Below are 19,601 nucleotides of genomic sequence, written 5' to 3'. Positions count from 1 at the left end.
GGTTCAACAAATGCCTTAATGCCTGGCATGGCTATATGACTAAATGTACCATAAAATGGTCCTATGAAAAAATATTTTCAAAATATTTTCAAAAAATCAAAAAACAAAGCAAAACAAATAAAATAAAACAAACCCATTGGGCTATATAGTTAGATTTTTGGAATGTGATAACACAAAAATGTATTTATTTTATAAAAAGTATTATTGTACAAAGTACAAGTAGTAAATTTAAAATGAAGCCCCCTCCCCACCCAGAAAACAAACAAACAAACAAAATCTAAAGGTGGCATTGTTGTTTTTTGTCCTTACCCCCCCTTCCCCAAACGGTAATAAAGGTCAATCAAAAGGTCACATGTACAACAAGTAGCCATCTATTTAATAACAGTTACCTATGTGGCCTACATGACATTTTTTTGCAACAACAGGCCAGGTCAGCAACACATGGGAAGATAAGGCACAAAATCAGAAGCCAAGGGTTTAACTAGGGACAAGCCATAAGTTAGAAACCAAGAGGGATGTGTAGTATAAAATAAAAAACAGAGGCAAAGGGTCAAACCTAGAGAGCAGCGGAGTACAAAGTTAGCAGACAAAGGGATGGTCATTTAACAAGTAGAGGTTAGGATAAATCAGGTAAAGCACAAGGCATAAAAATGCTGGTGAAAGGTAAGGGCAACTATTACTGGTGCAGGACCAAGACTTGGTGCAGTTTAAATATCCAGTTTCTGGGAGGGGTGAGCACTGGCGACTCAGCTGATTCATCCACCACTCCCACCTCTTTATTGGCTAGGCTGGCTGCATCACACAGTAACAGCATTCATCGTTGCCAGGATATCAATAAACACCCTCAGCTGCCGGAGAGAGTACCAGACACAATGCTGGAGCCAGCCAGGTAAGTTCATCACAGATATTTCCTGCAGTTATCCATAATCTTATAGTTTCCATGTGTGACGATGATAAAAAAATAAAAATAAAAACTACAACTTTGTACTGAGAGATTTCATCATATTTTTAATTGAATGGCTGCAAAATACAAACTTACAAACTGCCAAAATGGCATATATAAAAATAATAGATATATAAATATACATAAACCATTTCTTCAGGCAGAGATCCAGAGGGTACATCTTCATAAATTAGTGCTACATTGGGAAAGAAAAGCACATTTGTGGCAGATTTATGCATAACACGAGAGAACGGAAGCAGCACTGTGCTGTGAAAGACCTATATGAGCTGACCTCCTTGTCTCCTTGTTCATCTTCTCACATTCTCTCAGCAGAAACACTATATATCTGCATATGACTTGTTTCTTTAAGATAGTTTACATGATGGAAGTGGATAGGTCACATATTCTGCATGTATTTTTTTACGTATCAGGTATTTATGCCAGTCAGTCTGCATTATGAATAAATTACAGTTATATATATATATATATATATATATATATATATATATATATATATACAAAAAAACAGCCAAGTACATTTGAAAATGACTGCTACCGCTGAACTGCAATGTAATGTGTATTAATAAGTACTTACTGTTATATCCAGAAGTTATGCCATATGCCATAGAGACATATGAAAAGTTTTGCTTGTCGGGGTCTTAGTGTTTAGACCCTGACCAATTAGTAGAACTAGCCATGAGAAGTGAGCATTCCGGCCCTGTGTCATTTGACTGAGACTGTCTTATAATGTAAGTCTATGGGACCTTTCCTATAGACCCTGACTGATAAAAACTCTTCAAAAGTTTTTATTTTTATTTTATAATAATAGCTATATTTAAATTTTAGAGGTTTAACAAAAAATATTGCATTAATAATTTGGGAATTACAGTTTCTTTATAGTCTGCCCATTTTCACAGGCTTAAAAGTAAGTAGAAATAATCTAATATGAATTAGTTGTCCGGTGTGACAAGTTACTTTCTAATTCATTGTAAATTAAAGGGGTACTCTGGCACTCAGAATAGACCACCAATATCTGATTGGATGGAGTCCAAGACCTGGTACCTCCATTGATCAGCTGTTCAGCAAAGCCGCTGCACCCAGATATACACTGTGAGGAGAACTGGATACATAGGAATTGAAAACTCAGCAACTCACTGGCCATAAATATAGATGTTACATCACAGCACTACTCAGGCAATCACTGTCTGCAGCGGTATCCCCGTCTTGGCTATTAATTTGTGAGTTGCACTGTCAGTTCCCCTGGCTGTAGACGCTATGCTCTGCGGCTCAGGAGAAAGCAGAGTCACCAGCCACGGACAGGGTGCCCTTATACTGGAGCTATGAGGAAGAGGAGGGTGGGTTAAAGTTTTTGTTATGTTATTAGCCAGTCAGGGGGCAATTAAGAAATAATTAATTTCATCGGATAACCCCTTAAAGTGGACATTTCTTCCATGTTAGGTTGGGGACCAGAAATTGGAGATGAGTGGAGACCCAGTGAGCATTGGAATAGCAGCAGAAAAGGAATAGGCAGGTGAGTTTTTTTTTTCCCTTCAAACAAGCATAAAGGGGTACCCTGGTGGAATTTTTTTTTTCTATTCAACTGGTGCCAGAAAACAGATTTGTAAATGACTTCTATTAAAAAAAATTAAAAAAATCTTAATCCTTCCAGTACTTATCAGCAGCTGAATGGTCCAGATGAAGTTCTTTTCTTTTCTGTCTGACCACAGTGCTCTCTGCTGACACCTCCGTCCATGTCGGGAACTGTCCAGGGCAGGATTGGGTTGCTATGGGGATTTTCTCCTGCTCTAGACAGTCCCTGACTGTGTCAGCAGAGAGCACTGTGGTCAGACAGAAAAGAAATTAAAAAAGGAAATAACTTCCTCTGTAGTATACAGCAGCTGAGAAGTACTGGAAGGAATAAGATTTTTAAATAGAAGTAATTTACAAATCTGTTTAACTTTCTGCCACCATTTGAAAATGATAAAATTCCACCGGAGTACCCCTTTAAAGAAATATTTGCTGGCAAAGTAACTCAAGGGAGGAAATTCAGCATTTGGTGATGTCCATGGGTTTAAGACTTTAGGCAGACTTGACTGCAAAGTATTTGCATTCAGGAATGAAAAATAATCGTTATTGTCTATGTTCGCTACTTATGAGCCTGTGAAAACAGGGGGACTATATAAAAAAATGGCCGTGATTTCTGAAACACTGACGAAATATTATCGCTTAGGGTCTATTGAACGTACAGTATTCTGCGTATGATTTCAAGCTGTGTTCAGTTTACATTGAAATCTGCACAGAATACTGTACGAGTGAATAGACCATTAAAGTCTACACTTCATTCACATTTTCATGGCTTTGATTTATATCCACTGTGGTGATGTATATAAAATATGAAAATGGTGTCAATATGCAAATACTTCTAGACCCAAGGACATATATGTGAAGGCTAATGGTAGACTTAAGGGGGTTATGTTTAATCTGATTATGACTATGGGTCACCACCTGAGTTAAATAGAAATTGTTATTTGTTATTGCAGATTCTGCATCCAGTTTCACGTAGTATATGTAGAATAGTTCAAACATTACTGCAGAATCCGACCAAACCCACATTTAGAAATACAATAGGAATGGCATAGTGCTGTTGGCCCTGGGGCATCGCTTCCTGAGTATTTTAATCAGAATATCATGCTGGAAATGCAGACTACATGGCACAGAAAATATGGCTGCTGTAAGGTAGTGATTTTCAACCTTATTTCCATGGAGAAACCTCTGAACAGTTTTCCACTCCCAGGGGTCACCTGCTCCCCATTTCTAACAACTTAATGTAGGGTCATGTATAGCATTCTAATATACTTGCCTTGTACTATATTGGCTGTTTGCTATTCATATTGTAAAAGTGACAGATCTTGCAGATCTTGACCAGGTTTTGAGTAGCCCCTAAAGAACCCTGGTTAAGAAGCAATTATATTTGGGCCCATTTAGTTTTTTACTTTGGCCCTCTGTGTGAAACCGCCCCCCATCACAATTTTCTAAGCCTCTCCATGAAAATCTGTTCATGTTTTGTGTCCCCCATGGTGCTATCCTAGCAAAATGGATGTTGTCCTACAGCGCTGTACTGTTGGCAAGTATATTATAAAAGATTCACCCTACTCGGGAGTTCATTGTTGTAACAGTAAAGCTAAGTTTCCACTTGTTTTTTCCTGGCAGTTTTTGGAATACTACCACTGCAGTTTTTGAGCCAAAGTCAGAAGTGGATCCATAAGGGAGGAGAAGTATAAGTCCTTCCTTTATATGTCCTATTCCTTTTGAATACACTTCTGGCTTTAGCTCAAAAACTGCAATGGCAGATGTCCAAAAACTGCAGGAAAAAAAACAAGTGGAAACAGCCTTACAGGTACAGATTGCATCACATATGAGTTACAAACATTGACACAGACACAAAAAATGTAGCACATACAAGGTCATTATAAAGGGGGCATAAATACAGCATGGAAATAACTCCAAATGACTTGCATTCCTATGGGTGAAAGGTATAAGAATGTTAATGGCATCTACTGGCATCCATGGCATCTACTGCCATGGTACAAGGAAGTTACCTTTCATATGGTGAAGATGATATGTGGAGTATTTGGGCATAGCATAAGGCCTAACATATAGAGGGGTATTCCGGCTTTATACATCGAATCCCCTATGCAAAGGATAGGGGATAAGATATATGATCGCAGGAGTCCCGCTGCTATCCCCTGCGATCTCGGTGCAGCCCCCGGCATTCTGTGCCAGGCGCTGATTCTGAGACGGAGATGTAATGTCACGGCCACACCCTCTAGTGATATCACGACCACGCCCCCTCCATTCATGTCTATGGGAGTCTATTCATGTCTATTCATCCCATAGACATGAATGGAGGGGACCTGGTGTGACATCACTAGGGGGCGTGGCTGTGATGTCACGTCCCCGTCTCGGAGGCAGCGCCCGGCACAGTATACCAGAGGCTGCACCGAGATCGCAGTAGCAGGACCCCTACAATCATATATCTTATCCCCTATCCTTTGGGATAGGGGATAAGATGTATAAAGCCGGAATACCCCTTTAACTTGTCGTGATCGTTCCTTGGTGGGGCCAAATCATGAAAGAGTCAGAGTGGTTTTCCCTGGTTTGCACCTCGGATTTTCATGACCTTGTCTGTGTGTCATTTATATGACCTGGAGAAAATAGATGAAGAAATAGTATCCCTTTTGTAGTCCTTTGCTGGTAGTCTGAGACAAACTACTGTAAAATATATATAATTTGTTTCAGAAGTCAGTTCAGTAAGAATATATCCAAAAGGTCATAGCTCTTCTGCTGGTCCATGGTTATTGACAGTTGTCTGCGAGAATGTGTTTTTTTCCCCATGAAATGGTTATTTTTGATTTGATGCCATGGTTTAATTCTGATGCCTTTCTGGAAAACTGTGCAGGTCTTGACCTATAAATTCACTTACTGTGATGGAAAGAAAGAAATAGGATAAACAGTGAGACAGCTAAGCATTTTTACACTGCACATACAGTATTAAATAACTATTAAATATTAGCAGGGATGGTGGAAAGTTCTTGTATGGTTGGAAAAGAGCTGTTTATTATTATTTAAAATATGTTCTAGTCATCATTTGTCTTTGGGTCCAAAGGGGTAAGGTTTCTCCTTGAGAAGAGTGTCATAAGGATGTGTAATAGGCCATTGATGCTCCACTGAATTCTTTTTTTATTTATTTAAAAATGATATTGGGATTATGGCACCAGCAGTTCAAAATGGCAATAAATTTTAAGTATTTTTTCAGTAACTTTTGGGGCCTAATAGAAAAGTACAGAAATGATACACTGCCCATTTATAAGTCTGCTGTATATATGTTGTCCTTACATAGGGCAGATTCAGATGGCAGAACTGCTAATAGGGGAATTAGTTTTGTCATGTCTATATTATTCACATAGAAATAGGCAGCTTTGTATTTTATCATCACTGGATGTATATAGGACATTGCAAATCATCTGAAAAGAATAGAATGACCAAACTATTCTCAATTTACTCGCTGGGAATTTTTTCTGTGTAAAAAAAGGTTACAGATGAACAACTTGGGCTTTGTTCTCGTCCCTGTTGAAGGCTCCTTTTGGGGATGTATGAGGGATCACTTTTTGTGCCAGGATCTGTAGCCTTTATTGGTACCATTTTTGTTTTGATGGGGCATTTTGATCCCCTTTTATAATTTTTATTTTTTTTAAATAATATATGATGTGACAAAAAAAAATGCACTTCTGGAGCTTGGTATTTTTTTTTTTTTTACGTTTACACCATTGACCCTGTGGTTTAATTAACATTATATTTTAACTGGTTAACAACAAAGTACGTCCTCGTGCCATTAACTGTATGGCTCGGGCTCCCGACTCATACCAGCCAGCCCCCAGCTGATTCCTGTGGCTGGGGCTGCCGTTAATAGCCGACATGTGGCGATCGCTGCGGCCAGCTATTAACCCTTTAGATCGCTGATGTCAAAGCTGACAGCAGCATCTACAGGGACCTTTAAACACTCCCTGGTGGTCCAGTGGGGTGGGTCGTCCCCCGCAGTGCGGGGAGGTGTGTCGGTGGCGATCCACTTCTGAGGTAGCCAGGGTGCTTACCTCTCCTCCGGTGCTGGTTCCGGCTCTAAGATTGATAAAGCCTGGTTGAACCAGGCTTTATCAATCGAGCGCAGAGCACACAGATCAATGTAGTTCTATGGAACTACATTGATCTGCATGAGGAATATACTGATTCCTCCTAAAAGTCACCTAAGGGGACTAATAAAGTGTGAAAAAAAAGTTTAATAAAAGTAAAAAAAAAAACATTAACCTCTTCCATATTAAAAGTTTAAATCACCCCCCTTTTCCCAAATTCCATATAAAAACTATATAAGCATGATAAATATAAACATATGTAGTATCGCCGCATGCATATTATAAAAAAAAATTATAAAAACTGATCAAAAAGTCCCATGACAACAAAAATAGTACAGATAAAAACTTCAGATCATGGCACAAAAAAGTAGCCCTCATACATCCCCATATAAGGAAAAATAAAAAAAAGTTATAGGGGTCAGAAGAGGACATTTTTGAACATACCGTATATACTCGAGTATAAGCCGACCCGAGTATAAGCCGAGACCCCTAATTTCAACCCAAAATCCCAGGAAAAGTTATTGACTCGAGTATAAGCCTAGGGTGGGAAATACCTCATCCCCCCCTGTCATCATCCAGACCCGTCATTAACATCCTCATCATCCCCTTGTCATCATCCCACACATCCCCCCTTCATCATCCCCTTGTCATCATCCCACACATCCCCTTATCATCCCACACATCCCCCCTTCATCATCCCCTTGTCATCATCCCACACATCCCCCCTTCATCATCCCCTTGTCATCATCCCACACATCCCCTTATCCCACACATCCCCCCTTCATCATCCCCTTGTCATCATCCCACACATCCCCCCTTCATCATCCCCTTGTCATCATCCCACACATCCCCTTATCATCCCACACATCCCCCCTTCATCATCCCCTTGTCATCATCCCACACATCCCCTTATCATCCCACACATCCCCCCTTCATCATCCCCTTGTAATCATCCCACACCCCCCCCCCCTTCATCATCCCCACCCCCCTTCATCATCCTCTTCTCATCATTCGCCCTCAGTGGTCTTCAACCTGCGGACCTCCAGAGGTTTCAAAACTACAACTCCCAGCAAGCCCGGGCAGCCATCGGCTGTCCGGGCTTGCTGGGAGTTGTAGTTTTGAAACCTCCGGAGGTCCGCAGGTTGAAGACCACTGCGGCCTTCAACATGCGGACCTCCAGAGGTTTCAAAACTACAACTCCCAGCAAGCCCGGGCAGCCATCGGCTGTCCGGGCTTGCTGGGAGTTGTAGTTTTGAAACCTCCGGAGGTCCGCAGGTTGAAGACCACTGCGGCCTTCAACATCATCCAGCCCCCTCTCACCCCCTTTAGTTCTGAGTACTCACCTCCGCTCGGCGCTGGTCCGGTCCTGCAGGGCTGTCCGGTAAGGAGGTGGTCCGGTGAGGAGGTGGTCCGGGCTGCTATCTTCACCGGGGGCGCCTCTTCTCCGCGCTTCCGGCCCGGAATAGAGCCGTTGCCTAGACAACGACGCATCTGCGTCGTTGTCAAGGCAACGTGACTATTCTGAGGCCGGGCCCGAAGCGCTTAGAAGAGGCCTCCCCGGTGAAGATAGCAGCCCGGACCACCTCCTCACCGGACCACCTCCTTACCGGACAGCCCTGCAGGACCGGACCAGCGCCGAGCGGAGGTGAGTACTCAGAACTAAAGGGGGTGAGAGGGGGCTGGATGATGTTGAAGGCCGCAGTGGTCTTCAACCTGCGGACCTCCGGAGGTTTCAAAACTACAACTCCCAGCAAGCCCGGACAGCCGATGGCTGCCCTGGCTTGCTGGGAGTTGTAGTTTTGAAACCTCTGGAAGTCCGCAGGTTGAAGACCACTGCGGGTGGGGGAGTTCACTCGAGTATAAGCCGAGGGGGGTGTTTTCAGCACGAAAAATCGTGCTGAAAAACTCGGCTTATACTCGAGTATATACGGTACTAGTTTCCATGCATAAAGTTATAATTGTTTAACAGAAGTAAAACAAAATCAAACCTATATAAATAGGGTATCATTTTAATCATATGGACCTAAGAATTAAGTGCTCTGTGTAGAATCAGAAGCCCCCAAAAGTTACAAAGTGTCGTGTTTTTTTTTTTAATTTAGCACCACAAATATTTTATTTCTGGTTTCATCTTAGATTTTGGGGTGAAATAATTGAAGTAATTACATTTAATTAACATGTAATTAATTTAAGTAAAATTGGTAGTGCAAAAAAAAAAGCCCTTATATGGGTCTGTAGGTGGAAAATTGAAAGCGTTCTGATTTTTAGAATGTGAGTTGGAAAAAAACGAAAGTTCAAAAGTGAAAAAAAAAACGGTGGTGCTTAAAGAGTACCTCTCATGATCTTGTCAAATTTTATAATCCTCCTAGTTCACTGCCCCCATCATGATAAACCACCCCCTGCCTTTATTTTTTATTATTTGTTAGTTTTCTACCTATATATTGCTTTGTATTTTCTGCTCAGTCTCACAGACTGAGAAGGGGCATTCTCCAGTAGGCACGACATCATCTGAAATCATACAGGAAATAACTTCCTCCTTCACTCTGCTACACACAGCCCAGCGCAGTACAGTGTGAGATTAGCTATGATTGGCTAAGGCTGCACACACCCCCCTCAGCACTCCAGACTGCATTTCCTGATTTTGGACTTTTTCCATGCCAGCAGGAGACCAATTTCTTTGCAAGAGATGGGGCAAATGTGCTCTGGACAAGTCAAGAGACACCTAGTGTCAGCATTTTTTAAGCACAAATAAAACATAGAAAACTTCATTTTTTTAAATCAAAGTATATTAGAACAATTTTTTGTTTACCATAAGGAGTGCAATAGCAAAAATTTGTTTTAATGACAGTGCCCATTTAAGGGGTTAATAGTTCAGATATTTACGCACGCAACAATACCACATGTTTTTATATTTATTTTTGTTTACATAATTTTATCTAAAAAATGGGAAATTTAAACTTTTATCAGGGAACTATTACATACAATCTGCAGATTGCATACACTGTTTAGTGCTGTGCCATAGTCCAGCATTGATCAGTGTTATAGGCGTTTCATTGCTTCAGGCTGCCATGGCTTTCTGGAGCATAGGAGCACCGATCAGACAGCGAGGAGGCAAGTAAGAGGCGTCCCTCTGTCCTAACAACTGAACGGGACCCATATGTGCTTTACTGGATTTTTATGCTGGGATCCACTTAGATTTTTTCCGGCTGCCGATAGCATCTGGGAACATCCCACTATGACAAGCACTCAGCTCCTGAGCATGCATCAGCGAATGGGAGCGGGTGCAGGGCGTACATTTACCCCTGCATCCTTAAGGGGTTAATGGTGTCCATTAGGTTTCTGTCTGGTGTCTGTTTATTTACTAGATTTGTTGGTCTGCTTAAGTCCTACTCAAGAAATATGCAATGAAACTCCCCCTCTATACAGAGCTCCAACACAGATGAGAATGCAGCCTTACCTTTTTTAGGGTAAAATTATATGGAGAGACCTGTGCTCAAAGGGGGACATTTATCAAAGCATTTAGTAGATTTTTTTGCTTAAAATTGTTGAAAAAAAGTCGGAAGTGCGACTACTCTCTTTTTTTTCTGCGACTTTTTGATTGTGCAGTGTCCTAAGCAAAAAATTTAAATCTTGCTTACCAAAGCAAAAAGTGATTTTTGACTTGTAGTGGTAAGAGATTTATCAAGTGCGAAAGTTGCAAAAAAGTCGCATCACATGAAAAAAACTACTAAATTTACTCCAGCTCAAACATGGAGCAGAAAAAGCCACTACTAAAGCAAAAAGAAACAAACAATTGCTTATGTGAAAGAAGTTTATCAACAGGCTGAAACCAGTTGATAATAAAGTCGCACATAAGCAAAAAAATTGTAATAAAAAAATAACTAAAAAAAAGAATACAAAAGCAAACATTGATAAATGTTCCCCAATATGAGCAAAGTTCTAGTTTAATGAACCTATTACATGACTCATATGGTATTGGCAGGGCTGTGCGAATGATCGCTAGATTGTTCAGGAGGACCTTTAACCCCTTAAGGACCGGGGTTTTTTCCGTTTTTGCATTTTCGTTTTTTGCTCCTTGCCTTTAAAAAATCATAACTCTTTCAATTTTGCACCTAAAAATCCATATGATGGCTTATTTTTTGTGCCACCAATTCTACTTTGTAATGACGTCAGTCATTTTGCCCAAAAATCTACGGTGAAACGGGAAAAAAATCATTGTGCGACAAAATTGAAAAAAAAAAAAAACGCTGTTTTGTAACTTTTGGGGGCTTCCGTTTCTACGTAGTACATTTTTCGGTAAAAATTACACCTGATATTTATTCTGTAGGTCCATACGATTAAAATAATACCCTACTTATATAGGTTTGATTTTGTCGGACTTCTGGAAAAAATCATAACTACATGCAGGAAAATTAATATGTTTAAAATTGTCATCTTCTGACCCCTATAACTTTTTTATTTTTCCGTGTATGGGGCGGTATGAGGGCTCATTTTTTGCGCCATGATCTGAAGTTTTTAACGGTACAATTTTTGCATTGATAGGACTTATTGATTGGAATTTTTTTGCGTGCACGCCATTGACCAAGCGGTTTAATTAATGATATATTTTTATAATTCGGACATTTCCGCACGCGGCGATACCATATATGTTTATTTTTATTTTTATTTACACTGTGGTTTTTTTTTTATTGGAAAAGGGGAGTGATTCAAACTTTTAATAGGGGAGGAGTTAAATGATCTTTATTCACTTTTTTTTTCACTTTTTTTTTGCAGTGTTATAGGTCCCATAGGGACCTATAACACTGCACACACTGATTTTCATCATTGATCACTGGTTTCTCATAAGAAACCAGTGATCAACGATTCTGCCGCATGATTGCTCAGGCCTGGATCTCAGGCACTGAGCAGTCATTCGGAGATCGGACAGCGAGGAGGAGGCTATCCTGAACAGCCCGACTGAGCTAGTCGGGAACTTTCACTTTCACTTTTAGCCGCGCGGCTCAGCTCTGAGCGCGCGGCTAAAGGGTTAATAGTGCGCGGCGCCGCGATCGGCGCTTCGCGCTATTAGAAGCGGGTCCCGGCTTCACTATGACGCCGGGCCCGCCGTGATATGACGCGGGGTTACTGCGTTATATTAGAAGAGCAGGACCAAGGAAAAACTTTTTTTTTTTTTTAAATCAACTGGTGCCAGAAAGTTAAACAAATTTGTAAATTACTTCTATTAAAAAATCTTAATCCTTCCAGTACTTATTAGCTGCTGAATACTACAGTGGAAATTATTTTATTTTTTAAACACAGAGCTGTCTGCTGACATCATGAGCACAGTGCTCTCTGCTAACATCTCTGTCCATTTTAGGAACTGTCCAGGGTAAAAGGAAATCCCCATAGCAAACCTATGCTGTTCTAGGCAGTTCCTAAAATGGACAGAGATGTCAGCAGAGAGCACTGTGCTCATGATGTCAGCAGACAGCTCTATTTCAAAAAGAAAAGAATTTCCAATGTAGTATTCAGCAGCTAATAAGTACTGGAAGGTATAAGATTTTTTAATAGAAGTAATTTACAAATCTGTTTAACTTTCTGGCACCAGTTGATTTAAAAAAAAAAAAAAGTTTTTCACCGGAGTAACCCTTTAACTTCCATCACTGTCAGCTACACATTCTCTATTACATGAGAAGATGTGCTGCCGACTAATAATTTGTTTTGTAAACAGCTTCAAAGATGAAAAATCAAGGGGCCAGAGGCGTAGTCCGCACTCACCGGAAGTGACCTTTTTTTTACATTTTATTTCATTTTGCAGCCAAACATTCAAAAGGAATGAAATATAAGAAAATGATTTATATTTCTCCTTCCTACTGGATTGATTTCTGTCTTTGGCTCATCAAAAAGCTGTATGACAACAGTTTGAGGGTAAGTTCATACAGTGGAACTCCGGAGCGGAAACCGCTGGAAAAATTCAGCTTGGAAATTCAGTTGCAGCAGAGTCCCATTGTTTCCAATGAAATTCTGCTGCACTTCAATAAACATTTTTTAAATTGAACAAAATTTGAATGCAACATGGGATAGAGTGACATTTTTTAGAAGGGAAAATATTAGGAGAACAGTATAAAATGGCAATTACATTTTAAATCCAAATTTGTATTTACCTTCTTCCAGTGTGATCCCCTGGATTGGTATTGGATGGAAAGGGTTTTCAAAAACTTGGCTATGTTCTTTTCTCACATCTCCGCCTTCATTGCTGGTAGACTTGTTATATGCTTCAACATGTTCTTGATAACAGGCATCTTTTTCATTTAGATTTGAGGGAATACCGGCTGCAGTATCGGGGGTAACCTCTTGACCAGGATCTGGAGCACTAGAGATGATTGGGGAAGGAGGAGCGGAGAAGGGAGCAGAATGTGTTGATGGACACAAAGTGGTGAGTTGGGATGTACTGCAGGAGGACAAGTTTTGGTAGTTTGTAGAAAATGTTTGGGACACACCATCATCTTTACAGGATAGAGATACATTTGAACTAGGAGTGGAAAACCCTGTATGACTTGCTGACCCCACATTATCTAGTTTTGATCTTAAGGTGTGTGCGGGATTTGTAGTGTGATTTGAGATTGTGCTTGGAGTAAATGGTTGATTCCCAGCACATTGCTCTGTTCTGCTTATTTCTGGAGATGTTGAAGACTGTTTAGAGTGCACTGTATCTATGCTATCAATTTCACCTAAAGTAGTGTAAGTTGGTGGAGCACAAGCTGGATATGGCTGATAACCTGGAACAAAATGTGGAGTAGGACTATCAAATTCTAAACTTGGCAACATAGGAGAAGATTGGTAGTTTGGGTGAGAACCTGCTCCCCTCTCCTCCAGTTTGCTGTTTGTGTTTAAATGGGAAAGCAAGGATCCACCAAACGTAGTTGAGCATGTGGGCTGGGATGAACATGGCTGTGGGGACCAGGGAACTGGACTAGGTGGCAGTGCTGAATTATTTGTTTGAAATGGCAGACTTAAAGACATGTCACCACTGTTCTCCGGGTAGGATGGGGGACATTTCAGGTCAGGAAGCACTGTTGGAATAAAGTAGCAACCCATAAAGGAACTACTGTTTGCACTACAGTCAGAAGCTCCTGAGAACATTCTTTCCTCGTGTGATGAAATGTAATAAGGAGACACCTCCATAGGTGCTTCAGACAAATTTGATGTTACAGGGGCCACAAATGACGTGGATAGCTCCATGTGGCCAGGGTCTAAAGTTATGTGAGATGGAGGAAGAAGTGGAGCAGAAGGAAATCTATGTAATGTCATTTCAGGAAGAGGCTCCTCTTTAAATATGACTGAAGATGAAACATATGGACATTAGAAGGAAAAGATCAGAAGATCACAAAGATGAGAAAAACAAACAAAGAATATTAACATTCAGTACTCTCGTTCAGTAAAATGATATACGTTTTTAGATATACCAGCTAAAAGATCTACACAATTATATCTCTAGGCAGTTATGATATATGCGGTGCCCAAAATATAAAAGACTTACTTGGTAGGTAGCGAAAGCTCTGCATAGGACTTCTCTTCCTACGTCCATTGGAAATATAGAAATAGACTTGCAGGGGTCTTGTGATCTCCTTATTACAATATTCTGGTACTTGCACAGACAGCAAAGACTAGAACAATTAACAGAATAAATACATAAAGATTAGAATTTTTGTGGGAACTCCCTCTTTCTAAAATCACTGTGTAGCTTGGTTCAAACACAGCATTTTGAATCACATATTAGCTGTATTTTCAGCAGTTTTTTGGGTTCCCACACTATTTTTAAGACTTTTGGGGCTGCTTTTTAAGGTGTAAAACTGTTATTTTTCATTTAAAAAGTCGCCAGAAATACTATGTGTGGACAAAGCCTCAAGCCTCCTTCCCTTCCTAAACAATTATTTTTGCATAAGAAAAGATGGCTTAAAGGTGTATTCTACTGGAAAACATTTTCTTTTAAATCAACTGGTGCCAGAAAGTTAAACAGATTTGTAAATTACTTCTATTAAAAAAATCCCAATCCTTCCAGTACTTATTAGCTGCTCTTTAATACACAGGAAGTTATTTTTTTTTTAATATCCTTTCTGCCTGACCACAAGTGCTCTCTGCTGACACCTCTGTCCATGTCAGGAATTTTCCAGAGCAAATCCCCATAGAAAACCTCTTTTGCTCTGGACAGTTCTTGATGTGGACAGAGGTGTCAGCAGAGAGCACTTGTGGTCAGACAGAAAGGATATTCAAAAAGAAAAGAACTTGTGTATTATAGAGCAGCTAATAAGTACTGGAAGGATTGGGATTTTTTAATAGAAGTAATTTACAAATCTGTGTTGAGTAGAAAATAAAGAAGTCGCACTCACCCCATAGAAGCAGTATAACAGTCCTTTCAGTTTATTCACACTGGCAAGTGGAACAGTTAAAAGCGGTCACACACATGGGGAGTGAGAGCAGCCGTAGGTGTACACCCTATTGGCCGGAGGAAGCGTCAGTCTGTGACGTGAAACTAGTTGCCTGGGTGGTGTGCCCCCACATCCTGAGAGAGGCTGCTCTCGCTCCCCACGTGTGTGACTTCTTTTAACTGTTCCACTTGCCGGTGTGAATAAACTGAAAGGACTGTTATACTGCTTCTAAGGGGTGAGTGCGACTTCTTTCTTTTCTACTCAACGCGGCTGTTTACATTACCTACTTCCATAGTCAGCACCTCCGCTTAGCCGCTTTACCTTTTTTGCACGGACACAGCAGTTCGAGCCATCCCGTACACATATCTGGCTAATTTGGACATAGTAGTGCCTGGTGTGAACTTTGCTCTTTGTACAATCAGTTAATTTACAAATCTGTTTAACTTTCTGGCACCAGTTGATTTAAAAGAAAATGTTTTCCAGTGGAGTACCCCTTTAACTTTAAGAAATTCCTGTATAATTAAATGTTTTCGGGTATTCAGGTTTCCTGGGGAAATGTCGGGTTTCTGTTATTTTTGATGGAAACTTTGTCACTAAAGTAAACACAAGTGTAGTGTGCCACAAAAGAGACCTCCATATTTGACACCTGCCAAACAATGCTGAGACCATGCTTGCTATTTGGAGCTGGACAAGAAATGCTTGTTGTGAATACAGTATATATATTGCCAGCATCTGTAGTCAATGCAGATGGCATGCAAACCTCCATATACTCATATGCATACTATGGACTGATGGGCTTCATGATGGGTAGCCATAATGGTAAACTCCAGGTTGCAAAATGTTCATGTAATTTACATAACACAACCCTTTGGCACCATAAGGTGGCAGCAGAAATATAGATATGTTTCCTATATGGAAATCTTTGGTGGTGGACTTTTCTTGCTTAGGGATGAGCAGACAAAGACAAAATGCTAGGCAGATATGCAAATGATTACAAGCCACAAAAGGGTGTAAAGTGCTTCCCTTCCCTTTTTGTAATGGTTTACTGCTAGACATGCTTCTACAAACCATTCAAAGAGATTTTGTACCCTTTGACAGACTTCCAGAGGGGGGGGGGGGGGCATCATTGGGCTGAGAGAAGGATGGTCATTTTTATAAATTGGCCACCATGTAGGTTATTCAGAATAAGTTACTAGGAGGTATTGGGAGTAGTAGTTACGTAAGGGCACACACACATTGCGAATAGGTTCCAGACAGACCACCAATAAAAGGGATCTTTAAAACACCGACAAGCATGTGCAGCTCACACAGTTTCCTTTTCCACCATGCAGACACAGGTGGCACCTTCATTATACACCCCTGGCTCTATCTGGACCATTTTTAGGATCTTCTCAAAAGTAAAATTGGTGTCATAGCAACCCATTATGTGTCCTGGCAAGGACAGCCTCCATCACCTTCTTATGCAATGGTGTCATGAAATAAAAACCTGGACGGTTAACCCCTTAAGGACCCAGACCATTTTCCCCTTAAGGACCCGGGCATTTTTTGCACATCTGAAAACTGTCACTTTAAGCATTATAGGGGTATTCCGGGCAAAAACATTTTATTCCCTATCCAAAGGATAGGGGATAAGCTGTCTGATTGAGTGGGGCATGCTGCTGAGACCCCCCGCGATCTCCCTGCAGCACCCGCATTCTATGCGGGACTGCGTCTCTAGTTTCGGAAACCTCTGGGTTTCCGGGACTGGGGACGTGACGTCCTGCCATGCCCCCTCCATTCATGTCTATGGGATGGGGGCGTGACACACCAGCATGTTAGTGTAAATTTATTTAAATTTTTTTACACTAAAAGGCTGGTGTAGACCCCAACTTTTCCTTTTCATAAGGGGTAAAGGGAGAAAAATCCCCCCAAAATTTTTAACACAATTGCTCCCGAGTATGGAAATACTCCATTTGTGGCCCTAAACAGTTTCATTGAAATACAACAGGGCTCCAAAGTGAAAGAGCGCTATGCACATTTGAGGACTACATTAGGGATTGCATAGGGCTGGACATAGGGGTATTCTACGCTAGTGATTCCAAAACAGGGTGTCTCCAGCTGTTACTAAACTCCCAGCATGCCTGGACAGTCAGTGGCTCCATTTTGGGGGGGGGGGGCTGTGTAAGGGGATGTATATGTAGTCTTTTACCCTTTCTTATGTGTTAGTGTAGTGTAGTGTAGTGTATTTAGGGTACATTCACACAGGCGGGGGTTTATGGTGAGTGTCCCGATAAGAGTTTGTGTTGCTGCGGAAAATTTGCTGCAGCTCAAACTTGAAGCAGGAAACTCACTGTAAACCCCTCTGTGTAAATGTACCCTGTACATTCACATGGGGGGGGGGGGGGCAAACCTCCAACTGTTACAAAACTACAACTCCCAGCATACACTGACAGACTGTGCGTGCTGGGAATTGTACTTTTGAAACAGCTGGAGGCACGCTGGTTGGAAAAGCTTCAGTTAGGTTCTGTTACTTAACTCAGTATGTTCCAACCAGTGTGCCTCCAGCTGTTGCAAAACTACAACTCCCAGCATGTACTGATCGCCAAACGGAATGCTGGGAGATGTAGTTACACAACAGCTGGAGGTACCCAACTACAACTCCCAGCATGGCGAGACAGCCTTTTGTTGTTCGTGCATGCTTAGAATTGTAGTTTTGCAAGATCTAGAGGGCCACAGTTTAGAGACCACTGCACAGTGATCTCCAAACTGTAGCCCTCCAGCTGTTAAAAAACTACAAATCCCAGCATGCCCACACAGCAGTTTGCTGTCTGGGCATGCTGTGATTTGTAGTTTTGCAACATCTGGAGGGCTACAGTTTAGAGACCACTGTATAGTGGTCTCCAAACTGTGGCCCTCCAAATGTTGCTAGGCATCTACTCACCGGCTTCAGTAGGATCTCCGCACTAGGGAGAGAGGATTGCCGCCGCCGATCACCGTTAAGGGACCTCCACCATCGCTGCCGGCCACAGGACAGTTCCCCCTTTCTGCCCGGATTCTGCCACCTAACTCCTATCCCTTCAGGGGGACCAGGGGTGTCTTGGACACCACCGATCCCCCTTATTTTCTGGGTCACCGGGTCTCTAGAGACCCGTATGACCCGAAATCGCCGCAGATCGCCGGTCTGAATTGACTGGTGATTTGCAGCAATCACCGACATGGGGGGATCTCAGGACCCCCCTGGGCATTTGCACGGCATGCCTGTTGATAGATATCAGCAGTCATCCCGGTCCGGTCCCCGCCCACTGCGCGGCGGGGACCAAAATTCCTACGGGCATCCTTAAAGCGTACCCGTCAGATCCAACACAGTACCTAATCCTGAGCATGTTCATCTAATTTTTATGTGTCTCGCACCTTTCTTTTTTTTTTTATTACACTTTTAATTTCTCTCACTATTCTGAATTCCTCTCAAAGCAACTCCCAGCTTGTCCTCACTGACAGTAGCGGGACACAAGCTGACAGTGGGAGGATTTTTCCTCCAGCGGTGAGCCCTGCGCTCATAGCAGTCAATCAAGTAAGTGTGTCCATGACATAGGTGATGACGCATGGACACATCAGGACTAATATGTGTCCAAGCAGGCAGGGGGGAAGTTGTTTGAATGGCTTTTTCAGTATGAAATACTGAAAATTATTTAATAAAAGCAATTGCAAAACCTATTGGTGCATGCTTTACAACAGATCAAAAGCTTTTGTATCTGACAGCGCACATTTAAGTACCAGGGAGCCAGAGCGTACCCATACGCCCTGGGTCCTTAAGGGGTTAAGGTCTGGGACAGTATTGTCCTGAGAGACAAATACAGGCTCTGTTTGGAATCTGAGAATGGTCAAGTTCAAGTATGGAGGCCTTGCAGTGAGCACTTCAATTCAGCCTTTGCTGTGGAGTGACAGACTGTCCCAGATCTGGGAGCCATCACATATCACAATTGGTCACACCTAGTAGTGATATGACAGACACTATCAGCTCAGAGATATGTGCAGGGCATTATTCAGCCACATGTGTTGCCTCTATGGCAGGGCTTCCAACTGGATTTTTTCAGCAGAATAATGATCGCCCACACACATCAAGGGTTTCCCAGGAATGTCTCTGCCAGATTGCAGAATTCCTGGGCCTGCGTATTAACCATTTATGATGAGCTAGTTTAAGCAACCTAGGAGTATGTAGGACCCATAGGTCCACCTGCAACATCTGAGGGAAAATGTTCCGCAGGATGCCATATGGGACTTGTATGCCTCCATGCCCTACCGTATCTCATCTTGTATCCAGGGTGGAGACAGCCCAATAGAGCACTAAAGCTCTATTTCAATTGAACAGTTTTTTCCCAATTTACTGATCTTTTCACTCTATATGTAATCAGGTACATATATCATCACTACATTTACACATATTGTATAAAGTTTCATTCAACTCCAACAACTACTTCTTGATGCGTTATTTCCTTTTTGTTAGTGAGTGTATATATATATAGATAAACAAATAAAGAAACAGTGGCAGTGTGAAAGGACGCAAGTTCCGGATTTCTGGGTGCCCAG

General features: G+C 41.6%; 1 protein-coding gene and 1 long non-coding RNA gene across 3 annotated transcripts in view; one reads left to right on the top strand and one right to left on the bottom strand.

Annotated features, from left to right (window-relative positions):
* The first annotated feature begins 993 nt into the window (after nucleotides 1–993).
* The window catches only part of LOC130277512 (uncharacterized), a 68,555-nt gene continuing 49,947 nt past the window's right edge, over nucleotides 994–19,601 (top strand). The window contains exons 1-2 of the long non-coding RNA XR_008845463.1: nucleotides 994–2,474; nucleotides 12,922–13,042. This is a non-coding gene — a long non-coding RNA (uncharacterized LOC130277512). The remainder of the gene's footprint in view (nucleotides 2,475–12,921; nucleotides 13,043–19,601) is intronic.
* The window catches only part of NFATC4 (nuclear factor of activated T cells 4), a 90,537-nt gene continuing 75,873 nt past the window's right edge, over nucleotides 4,938–19,601 (bottom strand). For both annotated transcript variants that reach the window (XM_056528160.1, XM_056528157.1), the window contains 3 exons: nucleotides 14,147–14,273; nucleotides 12,771–13,946; nucleotides 4,938–5,425 (listed from right to left, as the gene is read on the bottom strand). In XM_056528160.1, the coding sequence (XP_056384135.1) occupies nucleotides 5,370–5,425; nucleotides 12,771–13,946; nucleotides 14,147–14,273 (1,359 nt within the window). In that variant the 3' untranslated portion in view covers nucleotides 4,938–5,369. The remainder of the gene's footprint in view (nucleotides 5,426–12,770; nucleotides 13,947–14,146; nucleotides 14,274–19,601) is intronic.

The sequence above is a fragment of the Hyla sarda genome, chromosome 1, assembly GCF_029499605.1.
Source record: "Hyla sarda isolate aHylSar1 chromosome 1, aHylSar1.hap1, whole genome shotgun sequence".
Classification (NCBI taxonomy): Eukaryota; Metazoa; Chordata; class Amphibia; order Anura; family Hylidae; genus Hyla; species Hyla sarda.
The sequence above is the reverse complement of the archived record's forward strand: the minus strand, read 5'-3'. Positions and strand labels throughout refer to the sequence as shown.